The sequence below is a fragment of the Ambystoma mexicanum genome, chromosome 1p, assembly GCF_040938575.1.
Source record: "Ambystoma mexicanum isolate Mex_15411 chromosome 1p, UKY_AmexF1_1, whole genome shotgun sequence".
In the NCBI taxonomy this organism is placed as follows: domain Eukaryota; kingdom Metazoa; phylum Chordata; class Amphibia; order Caudata; family Ambystomatidae; genus Ambystoma; species Ambystoma mexicanum.
The window spans coordinates 1,371,257,118-1,371,277,723 of NC_090921.1; the positions used below are offsets into that span (position 1 = coordinate 1,371,257,118).

General features: G+C 47.5%; 1 protein-coding gene across 3 annotated transcripts in view; it reads left to right on the forward strand.

The window, feature by feature from the left end:
• Positions 1–20,606, forward strand: part of N4BP1 (NEDD4 binding protein 1) — a 510,620-nt gene that overhangs the window by 332,719 nt on the left and 157,295 nt on the right. For all 3 annotated transcript variants that reach the window (XM_069607045.1, XM_069607047.1, XM_069607046.1), the window contains exon 6: positions 7,543–7,716. In XM_069607045.1, coding sequence (XP_069463146.1) covers positions 7,543–7,716 — 174 coding nt within the window. The remainder of the gene's footprint in view (positions 1–7,542; positions 7,717–20,606) is intronic.

The following is a 20,606-nucleotide window of genomic DNA, read 5'->3' on the forward strand; positions in this document are numbered from 1 at the left end:
TACATTGCATGCAGCACCTAGAGGGAGCAAAAGAGTTTAACACTTAACCAACACTGCCAAAAGTTAGGATAAAATGATTCTTATGATACCAGACCCATAATGCTTCCTTACACTTTTGGAAAGTCCAGTGATGCAAATAGTAATACAATAAATCGGCTTTATGGGCTCAAATTAGTCTCCTGTAGCAAGCTGCTCAAGGGACGCAATGAGGACCCAGGAAAAATATGTATGCACAGGGATGTACCCTCCAAAGTCACTTTATAGGCGTTTGTAGCGTTAGTAAAAGTAACTCATTGGAATAAATGAGAAAAATACAGTGGGCACAGCTGTGATTATGGGTAAAAGTCTCTGGTCTATCCCAGTGTGGAAAAGGCAGAAACCAACCCCAGAGGATAAAAGAGGTCTCACTCTGATTTCCTGTTCCAGGTTTGAGGCCCAGACGCCCCAGGAATAAAGGGAGCACAGCGGGATTCAGGCCAATGAAAGGCAGTGGTGTACTGCTGAAGGAGGGGACCTGCAAAAACCCACTACCACTGATCCAGGGGACCTCTCTTAAGGGTACATCTGAATTATAATTTGCCATCCTAGGGCCCCGGGAGTGCCAGTTTTGGAAGCATTGTCTCAGGGAAGGCAAAGCAACTCAGTAAGTGCAAATCTTCTTTTGCTGGGCGGGTTGCAGGATTTGGTCACCCAGGTACTTTAACTATGGATCAGCAATGACCCAAAAGAAGAATAAGCCTTTTGCACGACGATGGCCCACCAGCCAAGAGCGAAAGCAATTATGGAAATGGCGCACAGAAAACATAGGTAACCCATTCCAGATGATAGGCTCTGAGGGCAAGGAACAGCCGGCAGAAAGCTGTTCCACAACATTGCAACAGTGGCAGTGACCCAGGCTGGCCTACGTGAAGAGCAGAGGCTGAATAGAAGTGTCCCATCGTCCTTCTGGACGGCTGAGGCTTCCTACCTTGAGGCGCTATAACTAGTGGGACAAGACTGGTAGACAGCTGAAAAACAGCCCAGGAATGGACCCAGAAGGGACACCAATTCCATCCAGCGACAATGCCCAGGCACAGCCCAGTAGGATGCCCAGGAGCCAAAAGAAACTGGTGCCAAGGTACAGGACACAGTGCTCAGCCAATATGGCCAAGACTCGTCCTACAAATCCAGCGGCACAGCTTCCTAGCAAAGCCCTCAAGCATTTCACGGAAGTGCACCTACAGAATACCAGGATACTTGAGGAATGGTCATGGTCTCCCCTACATATACCCATTCACTCATGGGCTGAGCAGGCCTGAGCCAGTCATCCAATTGCACACAAGGCAGACACAAAGATTGCAATGGCCACTCAATAAGACTTGCCCTTAAAACATCAACACAGATCCAACAACATGGTTTATGGTTCTCTCTAGGACAAGGAACCATTCTAAATGTGTCAAAACCGTCAGTGAGCTTGGCGTCAGTCTGTGCTTGGTTTGGTGCCGAAAGTAGGACTTCAAAAAATCATAGTATCCTAATGCCTACCATCATTTTTCATTGGTTTACTAATGTAGTGACATTGGCTGTACCCCTGTGGAAGCCAAAACTTAATTACAGAAGCCACTAGCCTCGTCCACAAAACCATTGTATGGTAATATAATAACCCTATGGCTAAAGTTGGGTGCGCACAACTGTCATAGGATGCATTGGCCCTACCATAAGACATGTTATGTTATGTTATGTTATGTTATTTTGCACTTATATAGCGCCTTATATACCATTGGTATGGTCTGAAGGCGCTGGTAGGTTGAACGCCCTTGGGAACCGCAGTTCAGATCAGTAGAGAGAGTAGGGAGAGTCAAAAAGGTGCGTGTGAGCACCGGATATGTGTGCAGCTCGTGCGGCACTTGTGTAATAGCTGCTTCTTATCGGTAGGTGTGGTGGTTGAGAGATCAGGAGAATGTGTTCGTTCTGGCAGGATTTATCCGGAACGGATGTGGCTGCGTTAGGCCTGAGGAAAACGCCTGGCTGGGGGTGTGAGACCAGCAGTGTTTACATAGAATGATGTGGAGTAAGCGGCGGATGTTCGTATGAGAACAGTTATACCGAATGGTGTCATAGTATCACTGTGTTCTAGTTGAGTGGTGATGTAAAGGAGAGAGTAAGCGTGGTGGTGTGATATGATGGGTTATATGCTTTTTCAATGTGCAAACTTCTAAATGCAACTTTCCAGAGAGGCTACTGGGCGAAACTTCTAAGTACGATTTTCCACACAGAGGCTATTGGGTACACTTCCAAATTCAATTTATCAGAGAGGCTATTTGGCACACTTCCAAATGTAACTCTCACAGAGGCTATTGGGTACACTTCTAAATGCAATTTTCGCAGAGAGGCTATTGGGCAAACTTCTAAATGCAACTTTCCAGAGTGTCTATTGGATACACTTCTATAATCAACTTTCACAGAATGCTATTGGTAGTACTTCTAAATACAACTTTCAAAGCGTGGCTAATGGGCATACTTCTAAATGCAGCTTTCACAGAGGATATTGGGCCCATATCCAAATTCAGTTTTCCACAGAGAGGCTATTGGGCGCACTATTAAAATCAATTTTCCAGCGAGGCTATTGGGAACATTTCTAAATTCAATTTACCAGAGGGGATATTGGGCACACTTCTAAATGTAACTCTCACAGAGGTAATTGGGTACACTTCTAAATTTCACAGAGGGGGTATTGGGAACCCTTCTAAGTGCAACTTTCACAGAGTGGTTATTGGGGACACTATTAAATTCACAGCGAGCTTATTGGGCATACTTCAAAATGCAACTTTCCAGAGTGTCTATTGGGCACACTTCTTAATGCAGTTTCACAGAGTGAGTATTGGGCACACTTCTAAATGCAACTTTCACAGAGGATCTTGGGCACACTTCTAAATTCCATTTACCAGAGAGGCTATTGGGCACATTTCTAAAATTCAAGGAGAGGCTATAGGGCACACTTTCTAAATGCAACTTTCACATGCTAACATTCACAGTTCTATCTAGATGCGGCGCAGGCCAATATTCACAATTCCATCTAGGAGTGGACCTGCTAACTTTCACAATTCCATCTAAGAGTGGACATGCTAACATTTCTCAATTCCGTCTAGGTGCGGACATGCTAACTTTCACAATTCCATCTAAGAGTGGACATGCTAACATTTCTCAATTCCGTCTAGGTGCGGACATGCTAACATTCACAATTCCATTATGGTAAAGGGGACTCGGTAGATGTCCTTCTGACCACTACAATAGGTCAAAGATCAAAACAAAGCTTAGTGGTCCTATAAATTGACAGGAGAACCCCCAAAAAGGGAATTCTGCCCTAACATGTATCGTAAAAAAAAATAGAAGCTGGGGAACAAGTGATTAGGGCCCCAGTAGCTGCACCACTGTTGGAGAGTACGTCAGATTAAAAATATATAAGGTACCGGCCTTGGCTGCAGCCTCTCAGGAATCTGCCTTTGCTGTCCTGTGAAAGCGATCGGAAAACTGATGCTGTTAGGACAAAAGGTTGTCCAGTTGGCATCTGTAGTGACATGGGCATCTAACACAGCTGCTATGTTGTCCCATTATGAGAGGGATTGGTATACCAATATCAACTGTCTCAATTTGAGGCTGAAAATCCTTGAGGCTGTAGAACTCCCATCCGATTTCATGTGTGCAATGATAGGCTTGGAGGGATAGTGTCATAGGAATGAAAGATGTTGTGCTATTGGGAATGCAATTGTGGCTGAAACCAAGAGTCTGATTAGAAAAACCTTGCCCTTGTGCAAAAAAAGTAGCAAATTAATTTTGAACCAATTTTGCTGCTTAGATCATTCGGAGTGAAGAAAACTGGTTGATCTACAAATGTTTTATTATGGTCAAAATTAAGCAGACTGTATGTGTGCTTCGTGTCATGAAAAGAAATTTAGTAGCCACATTTCGTTTTTTTAGACAGCAAAAATAGTACAAAAAATAGTCTTCATTTTCATGCAAACGCTTTTTCGATTAAGTGGTTTGTGATGAAGTCGGTTTGACCTTCTGTATGATATAAGCATTTGCTCATATTTTGCACATTTTAGAGAATGTGGCCCTTGAAGTACAACCATTAAGTTTAGATCTTGCATTGAGTTCAACTTTTTGGCACAATCACTGACACTTGGCTTCAATTCAGATAGAAACATAATTCCAGGTTGGTGCCATTGATTTGCTAATCTACAATAAAGTACAGTGGAAGGGATATGTTTTCATCTCTCAGAAGTACCACCCTCTTATCAAGCATCTTCCATGTGTACATGCATTCATCTGCAGTTGTAGAGGAGTCTAGTCTCCTTGCACTCGGCATATCTGGCATGCACAAGGTAATCCAGAGATGGGCTCAATCAAAAAAAGTGCAGCTTTTTCAAAGAAATGAAGAAGACTATAAAAAGTATATATTCTTGTTAGTGGGTGGATTCTAGCTCCATCTTACTTGCTCATTTTTTTTTTTTCAGGATCAGTCTGTATAGTTTGAATTGAAAGTTTCTTAGATCAGTCTCTTGGTGTCTCGTGAACCTGCACCACTACACCAGGGTTTTCTTTGTTTTCTATGGTCTTTGAATGGTATCTAGGTTCTTATCAGTCTTTGACCTTAAAGAGCAAGTGATCGATGTCCAGCTAGTACTGTCTGTACAGTTCTTCTTTGATTTTGGTTTTCTACGCCAGTGCTCCAGCACTGTGTGGATGTAGTAAAAGAACCTCAACTCTTAAAGTTCTCTTCTCTGACTTAGTTACGTTGGTCAGTACCCTGGCTAAATCTTTGGGACAGTTTTACCACAACTGCCAATCGGTAGCTTCTCTTTAGTTCACTTTTCAGTGTTACACTGAGTGCCTCTGTGCTCAGTATTTTGTCCCACAACTTAACAAAACCGATCTTCTCTGATTAACCTTATTTGGTCAGCACTGCTGCCTTAATTCTTGGTTGGCTTGAACTACAACTGCCACAATACCCTTCTCTAGATTTATCATTTGTATTCCCTTTCAGGGTACATGCTCTTGTCCAACCTTAAGTACCACCTGCCACAATTCTCCCTAATGCTGTTGCTACTTTTGCCCCATTTTGCAGTCTCTCCCTAGCAGTGTGTGCAGGGTTTGCTCCCTTGCTCAAATCGGTGTCGGGTATTTGGGAAAACTGCTTCTCTTTCCTGCTCCCAAGTCTCCACTATGGATTTGTGTAGTGTTTCCAGAACCCGTTGCAGACTGGGCATCTTTGTTTGACTGGTGCCCATCTGCATCTCGGCCTCTTGCTCTGTCTACACTAGAGTATGTTGGGAAACACTTGGCATCTCTGCAATTCTACTACCTTCCCACAATGTGTTTCCATCAGCTTCCCACTCAACCCTGCCTTCTGCTTTGCATTCTTTAGCATATTCTCCTGTCCCTAGCAATCTTCTGTTTCTTTGACCCACAACTTTGCCGACTTTGTTAGGGGGCTCAACAGAAGGTGAAAATGCACACTTCCTCTTTGTTTGGTAAATGGGGCAACTTCAAATGTGCTACCCTCACATCCACAATACACCAGTTTTAAAGTCCATAATATGGGACAGGTAGGTGGTGGTGATAGTGGTGTTCAGTCATGCCCTGGAATTTTATTAGAAACCTCCTACCTTTGCACCTTCAAGGTGGTACTGGTGAACCACCTGCATAACCTAGGAAACCTACCATATGAGACGGGGAAAATGCCATTTAGATAGATGCAAACTATTAGACAGGGTAGCGGTTGTAGTCCTGATACTTCCTGATTGAGATAAAAGGTCACTAACCTATAATGGATCTAAGAGCATTTAACCAGTGCACCCTAAAGAAAACATTCAAATGATGATGCTGTCAAATGAGATTTCCGTTACTGCATGGAGATTTGTGTGCTCAATCTAAAGGATGCATGTTTTGGTTCTTTGGATTCCATGTACAGGTTTGAGGTGCTGCCCTTGGATTCAGAACAGTGCCAAGGAATTTTACAAAATAGCTTGCTTGTTTTAGCAAAATTGGTGTGCACGTGTATCCTTGAACAATTGGTTAATTTGTTAAATGACAGGAATGAAGCAGTAAAAGCAATGCAAATGGCAGCGTCTCTGCGTTTCAACCACATTTTTCTTTCAAGCTAGAAAAATTGACTGTCAAACTGCTACATAAATTCCCATTCCTAGAAGCTTTATCCAATGCAAAGATTTTGCATTTGGTAAATGCCAAATTTGCATAAACAATTAGACCTTGAAACACAGCATTGTCTTAAACAGTCCAATGAAAAAGAAGATGGCTTAGTTAGTTACTCGATACATATATATTGCAATGGTGGGACCAACTTGTTCAGCACCGGATCCTGGGCCTGTGATCTGTCGGAAGCAGAGCTTAATTTCAGTTTGTAGGCTTGAAGGTAATTGAAGAACTCTTAGGACTTTTTCTGGTAGTTGGTGAACAGGTCTAGATGAAAACAGAGTATATACAGCTAATTAGTCTATCCAGACATGGGGTTTTTTCAGTGGCAAAAAGACACATTTTCATGTGTATTCAATTATGTTTTAAAGTCTGGCGGTTCCCAGCCTTGAGGTGTTGGTAATATTCAAAGTATGTGATTATATAAAACACCCCAATACTGGAGAACAATTCTTGCTGGTTAAAATGTATTCAAAATCTGTTTCAATGTTTCTCTTTACTTTCCAAGCCATGTTTAAATTGCTTTGCATCTTTCTGAGGTGTTTGGTGCAGGTATGGATACTCAATTTTACCATCTGCCAATACACTTCTGCCCATCAAAATAGTAAGTGCCCATGGAAGGTTGTTTCCGTTTTTACAGCAAGAATCTTTTTTTTGTATTATTGTTTAACTGATCTGAGATCATTTTAACTGAATTAAAATGTCAGTGTTAGGCTTCAAGTTCTTGAATTTCAGTTGATTAAGAAGCATGAGTTTTTTCCCCCAATGAGATTAGAGTGGGTTTGTTTGCAAATTAACATGTTTCTTTTCTTTTCGTAAAACAAGGTCAAAGTGCATAATGTATCTAAAGAATGTATGCAAAATCCTTGCCTGAAAAATGTATTTACAGTGATTTTAGAGAGATACCCAGAAGAAGCAACACGTTTGTGTTTTCCGCATTGCTTCTCATATGTATTCCTCTTAGACTCCAGTGATTAAGTGCAGTAGAATATTTTAGTTTGTAGCGGTTTGGGAGTGGTTGTCTATGGTAGGTTTGAACAACCTGAAAGGTTTTTGGTGTTTTCAGTTAGGCTCCTGCATTATACATGGTCTTTGGTGTCTTGCACTGCAGAGTATGCATTACTTGCCCACTTTATTTCAGTTGACCTAAAGTAAAAACATATTTTCTACATACTGCATCAGATAATTAAATTACATACACACCTAGTTAAGGCCTCATTTTATAATATTTTTCTTCTCGGGTTAAAAAATAAATTTGATGGCTGCATACTACTTCTGTAATCTGAATTGGGAATTTAAATTACTAGTTTGCTCCTGTAACCCATTATTTCTACTAACCTGTTTTAGAATCTTGCCATACACGTTTGCTGGTGACATTTTCATGGTGCCTGATGATCCTCTCGGGCGGCATGGACCCAAACTGCAGGACTTTCTTCGTAAGCGCCCCCAAAATCATTTAAAGCAGCCTAATTTTCAACAGATGCATTTTCACCAGCCACGTTTTCAGCACCCGAATTTCAGGTAAAACATAATTTCCATGTTAACATATTTCAGGTGTTTTACTTTAAATGACCCAGGAGTTGTCGGTATATAGTTGTCTCAATTTGATGTGAACTTCCAGAGTTTTGGAATAAAATAAACGTTTTAGTTGTGTTAACCTTTCAACATAAAATTGAAAAGTTGCATTTTTTTAATGGGGGTGGGCGTAGTCCTTCGTGCTGGTCCCTGCCACCCCATCACCTGCACAATCATGATTATAAATCCCAAATAGCAAGTAAGACGTAACAAATACATTCTTGCATTCAACACTGATCTGGACTGTCGATGGAGAGAATCGTGTGTTAAGTTTGAAAATGTACCATCTCCTGATGGGTAAAAATGTTTGCTAGCAATGGTGCTTAATTTGTATAGCTTTATTGTGTATGGATTCAATGAGATGCTAGTTTACCTAAAGGCACAATTAAAAATGATCTTCCGCTTCTGTGATGTGCTAGTGGAATGCAAGGATCCTGGTCCACTGGTGTGATATAACATTGAATAGGTGATTTTTATATCTCAATTGGGTCTCTGCAGACCCCCCAGTCGGCACATTGCAGAAACCCTTCACAGTGACACATGTTGTACCAACTGCAGTGCTGCTCCTGCTGTTTCTGCAAGCACAGCCAAGCTTGGCTGCTGTGCTACACTGTCCTAATGCAGCATGAAGAGTGCTACTGTCAGCTCTAGCCATGTTCCTAGCACTGGCTTACTTCCTTGTGTGTCCTTGTGTGTGGAAGAGGCGCACTTCACTGTGAGAGGTTATAAGTCCATCTAGGATCATTGCCTTCACAGGAGGCCTGGTGAAGCGATCCTGGGGATGGTGGCAGGACACCTGCTACTTATATTTTTGTTGGGTTCCAGAAGGAGGCACACTAGTATGGTAGGGGACCAGGACAGGACAAGACCTCCTGTATTTTGCTTTTTTCAGGTAAGAGGACACACTTTTTGAGACAATGGCGATGGTTATGTCATTTTTGTTTATTTTGAGGTAGGACACCTACGGGGAGGGTAGAGTGTGGCAGACGGGACAGTTGGGTATTGTTTTTGTTTATGGTTTCCCTGGGACATCCCTGTCCACTCTCTTCACTGCTGGTCAATATTTAATATATTGGTTTGGGGAAGAGTTTCATGGGTGCTAAACACACAATTAAATTGAACAAATTGGTATCAACAAGGGAGATGCTCTTCTCCTCAATTTGAATAACACGCTATTTTAGCTGTGCTATAGAAGCAATGCTATAAGACTTTCTGCACTTGGTCACCCCAAGACCGTGTCCATGCTATAGATCCTGCTACAGCAAATCGGACAGATCTTCGGTTCAATCATGCTCCTTGAGCACGACACTTCTGAGAGATCTATTAATAATGTTAATGGGGGGGAATATAGTGGAATTAAATGTGTTCTGTGGCAAAAGCATCACCTGTGTTCGCGAAAGTCAGTTCTTGGGAACGTCTGCAGATCTGATGTGGTCTGACCTCTTTATTTGAAAGCACGAAATTGCACAAATCACCATCTTCTAATAAGTATGGACATTTTATTGTCCTCTTAGGACATTGATTGATTGATGGATACTTTGTGGCTGTAACCAAGTGTTGAAGACCTATCCAGTTCTGCTTTTCGTCAGTTAGTCATGTCTTCACTATTGAAAGAATACCACCAAAAATAACACCATCACCTCCATGCATCATTGACGTTGAACCTGTGCTATATAATGTCTGCTGGTTTTGAACTAAAACCACTTATATTATATGAATCTCAATTAAATACTACGGTGAGACAAAATGTGGACACGAGCACTGAGGACATTTCCAACATGTGCTTATTAAAGAACATGAATAAGGCCTATCATTGCCTATTGCAATGGTGTATTCCCTACCTATTTTACTAAAGAAGGTGCTCATCAGTAAAAGTCCAAAGGAATAAGTCGGCTGTCAAAAACTAGAGCTAACTGACCCTACAACTATTCTAACAAACTCGGGTCAGGCGAATGACTGCCTTCTCCTGATGAATGCTTCTTGCACTTTTCTACTTTAATCTTTCTCGTTAATATTCAATGTTCGAATATTCTGTTATTTCTTGTACCAGTTCCTGTAGTTCGCTTTCCAAACCTTTGGCTTTCCTTTCCTCTTTAATTATTACTTTCTTTGGTCTTTGTTGAATCCTTTGTCTCATGCTAATATATTCTGGGTACCTGTGAAAAGTGTATTTTCCTGTGTGATTAGTTAGGCTTCAACCTTTCTTGTGTAGTCTTTTTTTGTATATCATTTATTCCTGACGCTTCTCTGCCCTTCATTTTATTGTAATCTTTCTGTTACGTTCCCCCTCAAAGTTCTTTGAGTAACTGGGTGATTCCCTATCTTCGTACGATATTGAGACCCACGTTCCATTGATCCCTTTCTCAGTATTTATGATCCTTCTGATTTCATCACTGTTCAAGTTAATCAGATTTAATGTTATGAGTTCATCAGTTGTACTGAAATGAGTTTATGTACTTGCATAATGAGCCCCGCTCAGCCTCCTAGTTCTCCCCCTTACATTTAGTCTGTTGGGGGAACTCCACGGCACCTGTTGTGGCGTGCAACCTTCTCCTTCGCTCTGTTTCTCTGTCTGCTCTCTTCTGCTCGCGTCTTCTCCTATTGGTTCTCTCGCTCTTTTCTCTGATGGGACACCGGGGCGTTTGCCAATTCATGCTCTGTACACTGCCAGCATTGTTAGACGGGAAGCCTTCCCACTACGACATCCTTGTGGTCACAACACCATCCCACTTTGGACTCGACTCGCCCCTGCTTCTCGCTTTCTGTACATGCTCGGCTTCCAGCTTTTTTTTCTTGTGTTCAGAGCACTTCTGAACATTGGGGCTCTGAAACTTTCTCCAGTGCTACGTATGCTGCCTCCTCCAGCTCCTAGGGCGCCTCCCCTACCTGTATATGCATACCTCACTCTTTCGCCAATCTCTTCGTCCCAGTGATGGAGAATTATATTTAAAGAGACATTTTCGTTCTTGTGATGTCATAAAATGGCTTTCTCTTCAGCCAAGTCTCAGGACTTGACACTACCTTGGATATTAGATGGTTCCATGTGGGCCATCATGTGACATAGTTTAGGTACTTCCTCACAGGAACGGCATTCTTTGTCCCCAAAGGGAGTCTCTCTCAGTGAGGTCCCACTTACTTCCATCCCTAGGGCGGGTATTGCAGAGCCTCCCTAGCCTCACCGGGAAAGGGGTTGGGGGCTTGATTTGTCCCAATACTTTCATGTCAATGTTTCTGGTGTGGAAGAGACCAACAGATAGAATCTGATATATGAACCTTAGGGCATATAATTAAGGGAAGCCATTTGCTACACCATTTTCTTGTAGAGGTATCTGCAAAGCATAATATCCTAGAGATGCATGACCAATTGTGTATGGGTATTTATCAATGTGGATTTTTTTCCAGCGTTCGTGTGAGTGTCCCCCTACTATCATTATCTGGAAGTTGAAAACACCATCTTGTTAATACTTATTCAGTTAGATTTGTCCTCATAACTTGTATATTGTCCCAAGAGTAGGATGCACTGCAACATTGATGCGTACAAATGCATCCCTTATATGGAACCTCCCCACAACAGCCAGTCCTTTAAAACTTTCAGACTGTGGATGAGCATTGGGTAGCATCTTTGGGTTTTTTCGCTAAAAAATTGACTATGCCCTGGAGCTTTGGGTCAGCCGTTGTGTGCCAGTTGGCTGTCATTTTTCCTGTCTGGATTCATTCACTCCTTTTTGAGTGCCTCAGCCCACACCATCAGTTGAAATTATTTGATCTATGCCACAATTTATGTCCCTACAGTTACGCCCCAAGAGTGAGGGAGGAGATCTTTCACCAACTCCCACCACTAGAAACTCAACTTTGTGAACTGTAACAGGGATTCATTCCCCACAGTTCATTCCCTCGCGGTGCTTGCAACCAGCGACTTGAGACCAGAATGCTGCTGAGTACTGCATCAGCAGGCTAAAGAGTTGGTATTTCAGGATGCCAGATGCTGAACTGTATGTTCTGAACCAAGTGTGCTTAAGAGAAGGCCTTCACAGACATGTATGTGTAAACCTGCAAATCGTCTCGAAAGCCAGTGGACATCGAAGTATTGGAGTTCTGGCATGAAGCCAAGATGCAGAACAGAACTCACAAACAAATAGTACAGCTTATTCAGACCAGTGGCTGTGGGAAAAGGTGGCAATTCAGCAAAGCACCAGCCTGTGGCCGTCCATAGAATGTGACACTTCTATATCACACCCCCTTTCCTCCGATGAGGGGGACCTGAGCCATTTGCATTGCAAAAGGATCCGTTTTTAAATGTACAGCCACGCGTGACTACCCATGCTCCATTAGCGCAGCACCCTGCTGCCTCTCCAGTAGCTTTTCTTCCCATACAACTTTTTTGTTGCCACCACCCCCTTTTTTTTCTGCCAATTTTGTCCTCTTCTCTGGTGCAGGTCCTCTAGGTGTGCGTCCTGTGAGGAGTCATTGCTGGGGTCTGATCCCCACATGCTCTACTTGGAGTGCTCGGACCTGACCACCTGTAGGTCTCCTCTGCAGCCTGTGATGTGCTAACACCGTGAGCATAAAAGAATAGATTCTCCTGGTGGCGGCACATCATTTCCAGGCTTCCTCCAGACCTTCGCCAGCAGGAAATCTCAAAAAGAGAAAGTAACTACCCCTATTTTTACCAGGGCTCCCCCAGCATTGTGATTTCTTCCCTCAGGGCTCTACAGTTGGGAAGGGTCACATAGATACTTCTACCAGAAAGCATCCAGTGACCCCATAAGGATGGTACCTTCACCTACACCAAGGGGTCATTGGGCTCTATTACAAGTACCAACTCTGAGGGGCTCAGGCTCTGTTACTGGGTGTTGACCTGTGGGGGAGCCTGCATGCAAAATATTGGCCCAAGGTCACCAATTCTCCTGGGTTCGGCCTGAGGTAGTTTGGTGTACTGAGCCCTGGCTCATGGGTACCACCAGCTTTCTCGGGATTCTGTGCTGGACCAGTTCCGAGCACACTACCTCGTCTCACTGGCCTGCTTCCTCATAAAATGGTGGAGAGCCAGGATGGCAGTCTTCTGATAATGCAGATGCTCCATCAGGCAGATCATTGCCATCATGTTGCTTCGAATTAAGTATGCATGCTGGGTGCCACCATACGGATTGCTTGCCACCACTGATGCAGAGGTACGTGTACTGATTTCATCTGGGAACTGTGGTGCAACGCCTATCAACCTGCTGGAGACGAAGGCTCCTTGGGTACTGGATTATGGCTGCCTGTACACTGTCCTCAACGACTTAGAGCCTGATGCTCAGGAGACCTCTTCAGCATGCAAGAACATTTATTTGACCTCTTCATGGGTACTTATCATTTGTCTTCAGTCATGAAGAGGCTCAATTTAGAGAGGTGATGTGACTGGATCCACACCCTCCATCCAAGGCAGCGTTTAAAGCCAAATTTGCTGAAGCGAAGGACAAGATAGTGGTGCAAGACGACCTGAAATCCTCGATCAATCACATGCACTGTGAGTCACAGCATTTGTGTGGGGGCAGACATATTGAGGTCTGCATAGATGCAATCAACCACATTCTCTCATGATGTACAAGAACAAGGCCCACAGGCTCTGGAAATAATCGGGGGCGCACAGCACTCACCCAGTGCATCGGCGCACAAGGGCGACTGTTTATGGCGGTTGGTAGGAAGTCAGCAGAATTCGTGGCGAGGACTTCCAAGCCTGTTTGAGCGGTGGAAGGGCTGCGGGTCATCCCTGCAGTCACCGGAGCACCGCCCCCAGCGCGCATAATACAATGGAGTCCTGTAGTTAAGTTGCCGCCGGCCCCAATGGCGAAGCCCTACCAAAGTCCACGAGGGGCACAGTGTGGGAGAATCAAGGCAGCAATGCGGGATCCAACCAGGAGAGGTCTGGGGTGCCCCACAGGGCGGGCACCGATGTAAATCCGCACTAATGTTATGGCTGCCCCAATTATTCAGAAACCAAGAAGGGCGAGCGAACTAAACAATGAGACTGTGCTTCGCCCACAACAGAAGATGAGGGAACCCGTTGTTGGGTCAGGCAGCGATTATGGGGCCGCACAAACTCAGTCTAGTCCCCAACAGACCGGGTCCTGGCAGGACCGTGATCCGGTGCGGACCCCACCACCTAATGTCTTGTCCAGTTGCTTCACGGCAAGGTTGTCAGGATGTCTGACGCTGATGCAGGGCTGCCACCGGCAGTGCGGCGGCAGCCGCACGCAGCAGAGCAGAGGCTGCCTGGCTCCAGAGGGGATGCGGGGCACGCTGCACCCACCGGCTGCGTCGCCTCAGCTTGCTTCGAAACGGTGAGGGCAGAATGACGGATATTGTGACAAGCTTCAATTAAGCTTGCCGTCCACTGCAATGATCACACTAGGCGGCACTAGCCCCGGGAACGCGCAGACCAGGCTGCTTGTCTGCAAGGGTGCGTTATCCAGGCCTCGCCTCACTCGACAGCCCGCCCTTTAGAGTCACAACACGCCACCCACAGGAACCATTATAATGCAGACTCTACGCCTCTTGGTCTACAACCTGTCCACTTTTCTCCAAGACCACTGTGATGCCGTAACAATGGATTAAAGCAGGATTAATATGAAAAAAAGGATTTCGGGGGACCGGAGCTCCCAGCTCAAGCAGCCATTTTGTTGGCTGCTCAAGAGCACCCCCTCATTAATGTATCTGGATGTGTTACTCTTTCAGACAGTTCTACCTTTTACACCTAGAGCACTCGAGGCACAGGAGCTACTATATCGTTCATTGCAAATATTCCTCTAGATATTTGCAAAGCGGCTCCCTGGAGTTCTATTCACACCTTTACACAGCATTACTGCTTAGATACACGTTCTAAGACTGATTCTTAGTTAGGTCAGGTGGTGTTAAGACCTCTTTTTGACGCTTTTCCGTCCAACATCCCCCCTCCCCCACCATCGCCTGGTACTGTCCGCTAGTCTATGCACGGCATGTGATTCTAAGCAGATTCACAAACATCAGACATTCATTGCTCACCATAATCGCATTTCTGGTGCTTGTATCTGCTTAGATTCACATGCGCCCAAGCTTCCTCCCCACTTGGAGTTGAAGGAACATAGGCATCTTGCAGCATCCTTCTGTACTCACTCAAGCTTTCTCTTCAGGCTCCTTAATGGCAGAACAAAGACAACCGGGGGGGGACCCTCGAAGCGTGCCGGCTCATGCGTACACTACACGTCACAGTAGGAATTTTGAAAACAAGATGCTATACCACTCAGTGTCAGATTATATGCACAGCATGTGAATCTAAGCAGATGCAAGCATTAAAAATATGATTACAGTGAGTAATGAATGTCCTACCTTCATTTCACACATGGTGCTCAGCTAATCAGGTGACTGGGAAAGCAAGCGAGAACACTGTTTACCACCTGCATTTTACAGCCACCGAGGCCTTTCTCAGAGTGGCACCATGTTGACTGTGGGGAGGCAACAAGGAGCCCTCTCCCTGTTTCCTCTCCACGTCTCCACCCTGCTCACTGCCCCCCCAAAAATATATCCCGCACCCTTTCCCAACCTCCCTCCCCACTTGCCTGATGCTCCTTCTGCCCACTGCTGCCGCTATGAAAATAGAAATGGGACTACGTCCCTGCTTGTGTTTTTTTTTCTTATTTTAACTAAGATTGTGCTCCCGCAATACGCGCCCGAGCCAATCTCCAGTAACACAAAATTGAACTATTTGCACTCAGGACACACTGGGGGTGCGATTAGCAATCATCCCCTTGTCGGCGGCATAAGGACTGTAGACCCACAGCCTTGGCTTTGCTCTGGCCTCCTTAGGCATGGTGGCAGGCTACAGCCCATGTATGCCCCTCAACGCAGTATGATGGCTACAATGATCTTAGTTTTGGTTGTCCATTAATTAATCGAATGTGAAATGTCTGCAGAAGAAAATAATTTCTGGCAACCCACTCCTCTCCCACTCCCTTACTTACCCGTTAGCGGCACAGCTTGTTGTATGCTGCTTACTTCCTGTCTCCCTGCAATGCCAGTTTCCTTCACTTACGTGCATGGGAACCTGCTTTGCAGGGTCTTTTTTTAAATGTTTTACTTTAACCTACCGGGAGCAGCGGACACCCCAACAACCACTGCTCCCCTTGTTAAGTATAATGGCTCTGCATCGACTGTATGTAATTTTGGTACAGCCGAAATTCGAATAATTCTACTTTATTATTATTTCTTTTTCTTGAAACATATATACGGATTCCCTCAGTATTGCCATTAGGCAGTTCAGAATAGGGTGGACCCATTGTGATCCTCGCTTGACAACTTGTGTTCTGCCCATCTGTCCAAGTCAGGGGGTGGGGCCCAAGAGGACAGCTGTTAGACTTGCTTTGCAGCCATAGGGGTGTAGATGAATTGTCTTTAGGGTCCTTTTGGCACTGGCTCATAAGCATTTAAGCCAGTACCCTTCATAGATATTAAACTGGTCCCCTTGAAAGTTCTGGCAGTCGCTGTTGCGTCAGCCAGGAGAGTGCGTTGGATCCAGGCTCTGGTTGCTGCCGAACAATACAGTTCTTCAGAAAGACCATGTTGTTCTGCACTCTCCTCCATTCTTTCTCCCGAAGATGGTGTCTACTTTTCACCTGAACTTGGGGAGAGAGGTCTGCATTCTTGGGATTGCCAGTGGTTATGGATTACATATTGAACCCTATCCAGGATAGTAAATGGTGTGGGTGCATGGGAGTTGTAGTCCAAAATAAGCTAACAAATGGGTACGTAGAATTTCCCCCCCCCACCCCTCGTGCCCCACACCTAAAGCCTAGTCTGGGGTGGACAGATTTGTACATGGTCTGGACATCAGCAGAGCTCTGAAGTTATGTCGCTCTGTCAAGGATACAAAATGTCATCATGCAGTCGGGTGCCTTGTCCGTTATCTTTGGGAGGGGGGTTCTCCCCAGGAAGTCAGGCACCCAAATACTTTATCGCTAGGTGAATGGTTGTAAGCTTTTTGAAAGCTTACAAGGACCAAAGGCTCGATCTCCCAAAGGGCTTGCATGTGCTTACAACCATGACTGCATGTGTGTGTTTTCAGTGTCCTACCTTTTGGTCATTATCCATAAACCAGGATCATGTGTTTTGCAGTCTGCCTTTTGTATATATTACTGCCTGGGTCTGAGCTCACATTTGGTCTAACTGTGTTGATCAGTCAGTTCTCCAGCATGGGGTCTGGCATGGATTCACATGCTCATGAATATTCCCCGTCGTCAGGCTGGGAATCCTCGGTAAAGAAAAAACCAGTATCAGTTTCGTTTCTGATCTGTCTTTCGTAGTAATAACCAATCACTGGTCTCTGCGTCATACTGACCACAGCCAATGACTGCCCTCTACCTAAGCCCCGCCTCTGGCAGCCATCTTCAGATTTTTACCGCACGTTCATGTGTTGGGATCCTCGTGCTATTGCTCTCGAGCGTTAGTGCTATTTTTCGCGCTTTTTCACAAAAAACTTCGATTCTTTCGGTCAAAAGAGCCTCAAGCTCCACCGATCCTACATCCGATCAACGGGGACCCGTGTCGGATTCGTCTGTGCCCCTCAAGGGTGAAGATTTCGTCGAGCTACACTTCGGAGGACTCCAGAAGCTTCTCAGGCCCGGTCTCGGAGATGGCCCAGGAGAAGGGAAGCTCGACGCCCGGAAAGCTGTTCAGGGTCTGCCCTGGATGCCAGCTGCAGAACGTCTTTAAGGAGGACGAACACTCTTTCTGCCTTTACTGCCTTCATGAGGACAAGACGCACGTGGAGAAGGACTGTGCGTTTTGCGGCAACATGTCGGAACGGACCATGAAGGACCGCCATCAACGTCTCGCCAACTGGCTGGAGGGTAAGAGCCCGTCTGGCGAGAAGAAGAAGAAATCCGAGCGGTCTTCTAAGACCTTTGAGGGCGCCCCGGCGACGGGGGCCCAACATAAGGCTAAGCACCGCGAGTCCGCTGGCACCGGGAGCGCCGAACGGTCGGGCTCTACGGGCGCCAGGCACGGCGCACCCTCCCCGGCACCATCAACCACGAGCCAACGCTCTGGGTCGGGTAAGAGGAAGGCCGAGCACCCGGCGAAGCTCCTGGAGAGGCCCCGGTCGAGCTCTAAGGCAGAGGAGGAGCGTGGCAGTGCCCCCTCCCTCAAGGATAAGGCGGTGAGCGCACCTAAGGTGGTGAAGGCCTTGATCCATCCGACCAAGCCCTCTATCGAAACGGTCGCGGCGGCCCTGGCTCAGCCTGTGGAGGCTACACCAGTGGTGGCGACCTCGGGGCCCAGAATCTCCCTGCCTCCTCGGAGGGAGTCGTCTTTTGTGCCCATCGATAGGACCCCCGTGAAACCCTCCGTGGGGAAGAAGGGGGGGCAGGGCGTCGTCGTAGATTCGGCCTCAACCTCAGAAGAGGAGCTGATCGAGGTCTTAAGCCACGCCCTAGGCGTGGAAGAAGGCCAGCCCGTCGGAATGGACCCCGACGCAGGTGACGACGACGACATCGTCGAGGATACCGACGGGGCCCCTGCTCGCCCGTCGGATTCCCCTCTGCCAGCGCCGCAAGACAACTCGGCGGCCATTTTGTTGGCCATACAGTCCTTATGCTCCGAGATAAGGACAAGGCTACCGTTACCGACGGAGGAACCTCTCCCGTCGGGGGATCCAGAACCGGGACCTTCTGGTGTCCCCCCTACCAAGAAAAGAAGGATCCATCCACCACCTCCTTTTCAACCGTCGCGCCCCGTCCAGCCCTCCTCCCCGTCCACCCGAGGGGATGATACGGGGACTGACACGGCAGCGACGGGTACGGACGACGAGGCATACGACGAGGATTTTCCGTCGTCGCCTCCCGCCAGGGCTTCTCCGCCCGACGAGATCGGATCTTTCCACTCCATGATCTCCAGGGCTTCCGAGCTTTTCCAACTCTGCCCTGAGGAGAAGAAAAAGGAAGGCTTCCTTTATCAGCGGCGCGAGGCCAAGAGGAAGACGGTCCTCGCAGTGCCTCTGTTGGACGACATTTGGGATGAGGGCCTTTCCCTCCTCAAGAACCCTTCCACGACGCCAGCTAGAAGAGACCGGTACGAGAAAAAGTACCGGGTCCCGGACACGGCCCCCCTGTGCCTCCGGGCGCAGCCTACCCCGGATTCCGTCGTCTCCGCGGCAGCCAGGAAGAAAGCGGGGGGGGGTGCGGCCTCCACATCGACTTCCCCGCCGGACGGCGAGGGAAGGAAATTGGATGCTATGGGACGTAGAGTCATCTCGTCGGCAGCGACGACGATTAAAGCGGCCAACGCCTTGGCTATCGTGGCTCGCTACGACAGGGAGCTCTGGTACAAGATAGCTCCCCTGCTGGATTTTCTGCCGGACGACAAGAGGGCGGAGGCCCTGGAGATCCTGCAGGAAGGTGAGGTGGCCTCGGACCACGCCATCACCGTGGCGACGGACATCGCCGACACTGGGTTCCGCCAGCTGGGCAACGGCGTTTGCCTTCGACGTCGTGGATGGCTCAAAGCTACGGACTTCCGGCAGGACGTCCAGACCAGAGTCCTGGACATGCCCTTCGACGGGAACAATCTGTTTGGGAAGACAGTGGACGATTCCCTTCAGGCCATCAAGGCGGATACTGAGACGGCCCGGGCCCTTGGAGTTCTGCAGCAACGACGGACGCCCTTTCGGAGCAGCGGAGGCAAGGGCGCCTCCAAAGGTTCCGGCGGCGGTTTCGCTTCCTACCGTCAAGCGGCCCGCTCGTCGTCGCAAGAGGCCTACAGAGGACGAGGCAAGTCTAGCGGACCCCGCCGTCGTCGCCAAGGAGGTCAAGGCGGCAAGGCCGCGTCCAAGCAGGATTGAACCGGCCGTGGGGTCGGGCCCCCACCGAAGCACCCCGGTGGGAGGCCGGCTGGCGGACTTCGTCAGCGTGTGGGAGTCCATCTCCACCGACCGTTGGGTGCTGGACGCCCTGGCCCGGGGCCACGCGCTCGAGTTTCAAAGAAGGTGCCCGCGCGTCCCCCCCGTGGCCAGGAAAGAACTTCACGCCCCTCAACTTCTCCTGGAGGTAAAGGCGATGCTCAGGAAGGGCGCCATCGAACTCGTCCCAAAGAGGCTTCGGGGCTCCGGAGTCTACTCGAGATACTTCCTCGTGAAGAAGAAGACGGGAGGATGGCGCCCCATCCTAGACCTGCGACGTCTGAACAAGTTCATCAAGGCGCAGAAGTTCCGGATGGTCACCCTCCAGCACGTCCTCGGTCAGCTGGAGGAAGGAGACTTCCTATCGTCGTTGGATTTGGAGGATGCCTACTTCCACATTCCCATCCTAAAGGGGCACCGGAAATTCCTCAGGTTCGTGGTCCAAGGGCGTCATTACCAGTTCAAAGCCCTTCCCTTCGGACTACGGTCGGCACCCAGGGTATTCACCAAGTGCCTCGCACCGGTGGCGGCGCAGCTGCGCCGCGAGGGGATTCACGTCTACCCCTACCTGGACGACTGGCTCATCCGCGCCAAGACGAGGGAGCTCGCCGTGGTCCACACGGCAAGGACCGTCCAACTCCTCACGGACCTGGGATTCTCCGTGAACTACGCCAAATCCCACCTGGTGCCCGCGCAAGTCGCACTGTTTCTGGGAGCGAGGCTCGACACAGTGTCCCTTCTGGCCTCCCCGTCGGAGGAGAGGACCAGGACCATCTTGGGCAAGGTGCAACGGATGTTGGTGGCCGACGCGGCCAAAGTGAGGTCCATCAAGTCCCTCCTCGGGATGATGTCTTCCTGCATCTACCTCATTCCCATGTGCAGGCTCCGGATGCGCCCGTTGCAAGAATTCCTGGATGCGCGCTGGATC